The 6,803-nt window shown below is 50.1% G+C and overlaps 1 protein-coding gene across 3 annotated transcripts in view; it reads right to left on the reverse strand.

The window, feature by feature from the left end:
• Positions 1–6,803, reverse strand: part of MARCHF2 (membrane associated ring-CH-type finger 2) — a 22,437-nt gene that overhangs the window by 7,692 nt on the left and 7,942 nt on the right. For 2 of the 3 annotated variants that reach the window (XM_017500093.1, XM_017500090.1), the window contains exons 2-3: positions 4,831–5,058; positions 214–409 (exon numbers count right to left, since the gene is read on the reverse strand). In XM_017500093.1, coding sequence (XP_017355582.1) covers positions 214–409; positions 4,831–5,006 — 372 coding nt within the window. In that variant the 5' untranslated portion in view covers positions 5,007–5,058. Of the gene's footprint in view, positions 1–213; positions 410–4,830; positions 5,059–6,686; positions 6,788–6,803 lie in introns of those variants that run through there. The other variant, XM_037728352.1, reaches the window with a different exon arrangement.

The raw sequence follows: 6,803 nt of genomic DNA on the forward strand, positions 1-6,803 counted from the left end.
CAAAACCAGAAGAGGGTAACGGGTTTGGGAGCTCTTAAACCCCAGGCCACACCCCATCAGCAGACCCACCCAGTGGACAGGGTGGTAGGGAGGTCTGCCCTAGGGAGAAGCTGCTTCCCCAGCCCACCAGATCCCCCAGGGCAGCTCCTGCCTTTGGCCCCCATGCCTGCCCTCTCCCTACTGCCCACCGAAGTCTCAGACTCTTAAGGGTACCTCTGTGAGGGGTCGAGGCCGTTTCTCCACTGCAAACTCCGTGTGGCACAGCTCGCAGTAGCTAGTGTTAGACGAGGAAAGCCACCTCTCCAGACAGCTCTTGTGCACGGCGCCCAGCGTGCCAGTGCAGCCACATGGGGACAGCAAGCACTCCCCGTTTGCTCCCTCATGGCAGATCCGGCAGAAGGGACCGTCGCTGGACATGGAGACAGGACCCGTGAGCAATGATTGGGCTTTCTGTCTATACCTGCTTCACTACACACTGGATCACAAGCTCGCTGTTACCCCATGCTGCCACTTGCTGAACTCCTACTCATTCTTCAATGCCCAGCTCCAAATGTCCTCCCCTTTCAGAAGGAGATGCAGGGGAAGTAACCTTGCAAAGCCTTCCCAGTGATGTGTTCCCTTCCCACGGATCCTGCAGCATCCTCTCAGACCCAGGATGGGTATCTCTTATACCCACCCCTCAATGTCCTCTCCAGATTTTTCTAAAATACTATCCTGATTATCCTGCACAGCTTCCCCACCCTCAACTCTTAATCCTCAAGGACCTGCTGGGTAAGGTGGCTCATGCCTGTAATCCCAGTACTTTGGGAGGCTGAGGCGGGCATATCACTTGAGGTCAGGAATTCAAGACCAGCCTGGCCAATATGGTGAAACCCTGTCTCTACTAAAAATACAAAAATTAGCCGGATGTAGTGGTGGGTGCCTGTAATCCCAGCAACTGGGGAGGCTGAGGTAGGAGAATCACTTGAACCTGGGAGGAAGAGGTTGCAGTGAGCCGAGATTACACTGCTGGACTCCAGCCTGGGCAACTGAGCAAGACTCCGTCTCAAAAAAAAAAAAAAAAAAGTCCTCAAAGACTAGGGCAGAGCAGACAATACTCCTGATGACCTCAGGCCTCAGGCTTGACCAGTCAGAACACCAGGCCAAGTGCAATAGCTCACGCCTGTAATCCCAGCACTTTGGAAGGCTGAAGCGGGAGGATCACTTGAGCCCAAGAGTTCAAGGCCAGTGTGGGCAACATAGTGAGATCCCATCTCTACAAAAAAAAATGTTTTAAGACTTAGCTGGGCATGGTGTCACATGTCTATGGTCCCAGCTACTTAGGAGGCTGAGGCAGAAGGATCACTTGTGCCCAGGAGTTCAAAGCTCCAATGAGCCATAATGGTACCACTGCACTCCAGCTTGGACAACAGAGTGAGACCATTTGAAAAAGAAAAAAGAACACCATGCAACCCTGCTCATGGTGACCAACGCAGGCTTGTATGATATAATCAGCCACCAATAAAATCCTTTTCTAAAATTCTTTGTTTTCCCCTAAACTCCATAACTGTCAGAAGCAAGGCTGACATAAGCCTGGAGCTGATGGCAGCTGCCAGCAGCTGCCTGGTCTTTGCATGGAGCCTGTGAATGATGCCAGCACAGAGGAGAGCAGAGCCAAGAGACAGGGAAAGGTAGATTCTTAAGGACATCATCAGAGGCCCCTGGATCTAACCACACCTGAAGCCCATGCTGCTTGAGAAACCTATGCATCCAGAGAAAAGTGCTCACCTGCTCCTCTGCCCTTGTTGGGGGAAACAGATATAAAAAGCATTTGCAGAAAGCCGCCTCGGAAAAGTCTCCAGCCCTGGCCCAGTCTCTGGAGATGCTGGGTCCTTCCTGTGGCAGCTCAGAAGGCAAGGAGTGTGGCCCAGAGGCCGTCCACTGTTTCCTGAACATTTCTGACTGGAAGGCAGACTGTGAGGTTGCACAAAGAAGAGCTATTTTCCGGATAATGCCAGTTTCCTCTCAGAGAGACTGTATTCTTTTCTTTCTTTCTTCCCCCCCCCCCGTTTTTTTTTTTTTTAATGTCACTCAGGCTGGAGTGCAGTGGTATGATCTCAGCTCATTGCAACCTCTGCCTCCTGGGTTCAAGTAATCCTGCCTCAGCCTCCCGACTTGGGACAACATGCACATGCCACCATGCTTGGCTAATTTTTGCATTTTTAGTAGAGATGGGTCTTGAACTCCTGTTGGCCAGGCTGGTCTTGAACTCCTGATCTCAAATGATCCACCTGCCTCAGCCTCCCAAAGTGCTGGGATTATAGGCGTGAGCCATCACGGCAGGCCTTCTTTTCTTTTTTGAGACAAGGTCTAGCTCTGCTGCCCAAGCTAGAGTGTAGTGGTGCAATCACAGCTCACTCTAGCCTCAAACTCCCTGGCTCACGCGAACCTCCTGCCTCAGCCTCCCAAGTAACTGGGACTACAGGCAGCGCCACCCTACGCAGCTCATGTTTTTTTATATTTTCTAGAGAGGAGGGGTCTCACGATGTTGACCAGGCTGGCCTGGAACTCCTAGGCTCAAGTGATCCTTCAGCCTTGAACTTTCAAAGTGCGGGATTATAAGCACGAGCCACCATGCCTACCTGGAAATGACTGTTTTCTTTTTCCTTTCTTTTCTTTTTGAGACAGTATCTCACTCTGTTGCCCAGGCTGGAGGGCAGTGGTGTGATCTTGGCTTACTGCAACCTCTGCTGCCTAGATGCAGGCAATTCTCTTGCCTCAGCCTCCCAAGTAGCTGGGATTACAGCCACACGCCACCGTGCCCAACTAATTTTTGTAGTTTTCATAGAGACAGGGTTTCACCATCTTGGCCAGGATGGTCTTGAACTTCTGACCTCATGATCCCCTGCCTTGGCCTCCCAAAGTGCTGGGATTAACAGGTGTGAGCCACTGTGCCTGGCTAATTTTTGTATTTTTAGTAGAGACAGTGTTTCACCATGTTGGCCAGGCTGGTCTTGAACTCCTGACCTTGTGATCCACTCGCGTTGGCCTCCCAAAGTGCTGGGATTACAGACATGAGCCACTGTGCCCGGCTGGAAATGACTGTTTTCTATCCTTTTCTCAGATTCTCATGCTGCGGGTGGGGTTGGGCTGATTTGAAAGGAGCACATCAGGCTGCTCATGTCAGCTTTCTCAATAGTCCTATCACTGGCCTATTATTTCCTCCTGCAAAGGCAAAAGAACATGCCTGCCTGCCTCCTTTCTAAATCCATACCCTGATCCCATCCTCCCCCAAGTATACACACAAACAAAGTTAACAGAAAAGGAGCCCCTGCTCCGGAAACCAACTCAGGGAAACAGAAGTGACAAGAATCTTGAGGAAGAACCACGTCAGTTTGGAGCTTGTTCTGGAAAACCCTGAAAAAGTTTGGGAAGAGCAAATACAGAGGAGAGGCCAGGCATGGTGGCTCACGCCTGTAATCCCAACATTTTGGGAGGCTGAAGTGGGTAGATCATCTGAGGTCAGGAGTTCAAGACCAGCCTGACCAACATGGTGAAACCCCATTTCTACTAAAAAAATACAGAAATAAGCTGAGCATGGTGGCAGGTGCCTATAGTCCAAGCTACTTCCGAGACTGAGGCAAGAGAAATGCTTGAACCCAGGAGACAGAGGTTGTAGCGAGCCAGGTCATGCCACTATACTCCAGCCTAGGGGACAAAGTGAGATTCTGTCTCCAAAAAAAAAAAAAAAAACTGGGTACAGTGGCTCACACCTGTAATCCCAGCACTTTGCGAGGATGAGGTGGGCAAATCATTTGAGGTCAGGAGTTCGAAACCAGCTTGACCAATATGATGAAACCCCATCTCTACTAAAAATACAAAAATCAGCTGGGTGTGATGTCTCATGCCTGTAGTCCCAGCTACTAGGGAGGCTGAGGCAGGAGAATCACTCGAACCCAGGAGGTGAGGTTGCAGTGAGCTGAGATCGCACCACTGCACTCCAGCCTGAGCGACAGGGTGAGACTTTCTCCAAAAAAAATTTAAAAAAGAGAGGGTGTTTGTTGGTTCTTTACTAGTGAGTGTAGAAAAAAAAAAAAAAAAGAGAGAGGGTGGGCATGGTGGTTCACACCTGTAATCCCAGCAGTGTGGGAGGCTGAGGTGGGGAGATCACCTGAGGTCAGGAGTTCGAGACCAGCCTGGTCAACATGGTGAAACCCCATCTCTAAAAGAAGTACAAAAATTAGCCAGGCATGATGGTGGGCACCTGTAATCCCAGCTACTCCGGAGGCTGAGACAGGAGAATTGCTTGAATCTGGGAGGCGGAGGTTGCAATGAGCAGAGATTTCGCCACTGAACTCCAGCCTGGGCAACAAAGTGAGACTCTGTCTCCAAAAAAAAAAAAAAAAAAAATTTCGCCACTGAACTCCAGCCTGGGCAACAAAGGGGGACTCTGTCTCCAAAAAAAAAAAAAAAAAAGAGATACAGTGGTATAATAACTTGTCCCAGGTCACTCTGGGAGAGAAGGAGGTGTCCATTCTGGGTCAGAGCCCAGGCACTGAGCCGTAGGCTGCACTCCTCACCACCCCCTATACTGCCTCCCAAAAGTGTGAGTTACTTGCCAACATTTGAACTTCAGATTTCACATAATAATCTGGAATTTCAGCTTTTCCTAAAGAATCACACCTGGCCAGAGCTAGACATCTGTTTCCGCAAGGAAACTGTGTCTCTTTCTCTATTTACCCATTTGGCCCTCTTTGATGGTTGGACTTTGGATCCCAGGCTGCGAGAAAGTCACTGGGCCCAGAGAGAAAAGGCTGCCAAGGCCAGGACATCCATGTGGTCACTACTCACCTTGGTGTGTCCAAGGCACGGATGACAGTGGAGAGGAGCCGGCCATCCCTTGAAGTCACTTGTGCCACATAATGGGGTGGACCGAGGCTTGTGGCCTCCACGACCTTGGAGAAAGCAGGGCTGCCAGAGCAGTCACACAGGGAGCCAGGAAGGTGGCAGCAGTCACCCGTCGTCATGGCCACAGGGAGCCCCGTATCCTCAGGGCCCGAGGCCCATGGTCAGAGGAGCCTGGGAAGAGGCCAGTGCGGAGGTTAGGGGCAAGATTAGTGGGCCTGACAGACTAAGGTTTGAGTCCCCTCTTATTAAGGCTGCAGGGACCACTAGACCATTTACATCTCTGAGCCTTAGTTTGCATGATCTGTAAAATGGGCCAGTGAGAAATGAGATGACACATGTAACTCAGCACAAGTAAAGCTAGGCTTGGCCAGGTGTGGTGGCTCACGTCTATAATCTCAGTGCTTTGGAAGCCAAGACAGGAGGATTGCTTGAGCCCCAGGAGTTTGAGACCAGCCTGGGCAACACATCAAGACTCTGTCTCTACAGAAAAAATAAGAAAATTAGGCTGGAAGCAGTGGCTCACACCTGTAATCCCAGCACTTTGGGTTCAAGACAATCTGCCCACCTCAGATTGCCTGAGCTCAGGAGATTGAGACCAGCCTGGGCAACATGGTGAAACTCTAGCTCTACAAAAAAATAAAATAAAAATTAGCCAGGCATGGTGGCACAGGGCTATAGTCCCAGCCACTCGTGAGGCTGAGGTAGGAGGATGACTTGAGCCCAGGAGTTTGCGGCTGCAATGAGCTATGATGGTGCCACTGAACTCCACCCTGTGCCACGGAGTGAGAGCTTGTATCTAAAAAAGAGAAGACAGGCTGTGCGCAGTGGCTCACACCTGTAATCCCAGCACTTCGGGTGGCCGAAGAGGGCAGATCATGAGGTCAAGAGATTGAGGCCATCGTGGCTAACATGATGAAACAGGTGAAACCCTGTCTCTACTAAAAATATAAAAATTAGTTGCGTGTGGTGGTGCGCACCTGTAGTCCCAGTTACCCAGAGGCTGAGGCAGGAAAATCACTTGAACCTGGGAGGTGGAAGTTGCAGTGAGCTGAGATCATGCCACTGCATTCTCCATCCTGGGCGACAGAGTAAGACTCCGTCTCAAAAAAAAAACAAAAAAAAAGAGAAGACATGAAAAGATAGGCCTGCTCATACCCTCAAAGCCTCCAGGGCTAGGACCATCTTTCAACTAATATCATCTTTCCAGATATGGTATCAGCACCAGTTCTTTTTTTTCTTTTCCTTTTTTTTTTTGCTTTGAGTCTCGCTCTGTCGCCCAGGCTGGAGTACAGTGGTACAATCTTGTCTCACTGCAACCTCTGCCTCCCAGAATCAAGCTATCTCCTGCCTCAACCTCCCGAGTACCTGGAATTCCAGACACCTGCCATCACATCCGGCTAATTTTTGTATTTTTAGTAGAGACGGGATTTAATCATGTTTGCCAGGCTGGTCTTGAACTCTGACCTCAAATGATCCACCCATCTTGGCCTCCCAAAGTGCTGGGATAACAGGCTTGAGCCACTGCAGCCAGTCAAGAATTTCACTGAAGAAAAAAGGGCCCTTTCTGGAGACCTCCTTGAAGCCAGTACAAGTGCCCTGGAGCCAAAGATCTCTGTCCCCAGCTTGTCCAACCCCCAAGAGCTACAACATCCAGAGCCACTGCATCTCCTAAAGTGTTCAGAAAGCCCAAGCAAGAGAGGCAGTCAAGTACTCACTGAAGTACTCCCACCCCCACCCCAAGTCCGCTTTTAAACTTCCAATCAAAACCCAAGCCCTAGGCCAGGTGCAGCTGTTCATACCTGTAATCCCAACGCTTTGGGAGGTCCAAGCAGGAGGATCACTTGAGGCCAGGAGTTTGAGACCAGCTAGGGCAACAAAGAAAGATCCTAATCTATGAAGGTTTTTTTTTTTTTTTT

The sequence above is a fragment of the Cebus imitator genome, unplaced genomic scaffold, assembly GCF_001604975.1.
Source record: "Cebus imitator isolate Cc_AM_T3 unplaced genomic scaffold, Cebus_imitator-1.0 Scaffold263, whole genome shotgun sequence".
Taxonomy (NCBI): Eukaryota; Metazoa; Chordata; class Mammalia; order Primates; family Cebidae; genus Cebus; species Cebus imitator.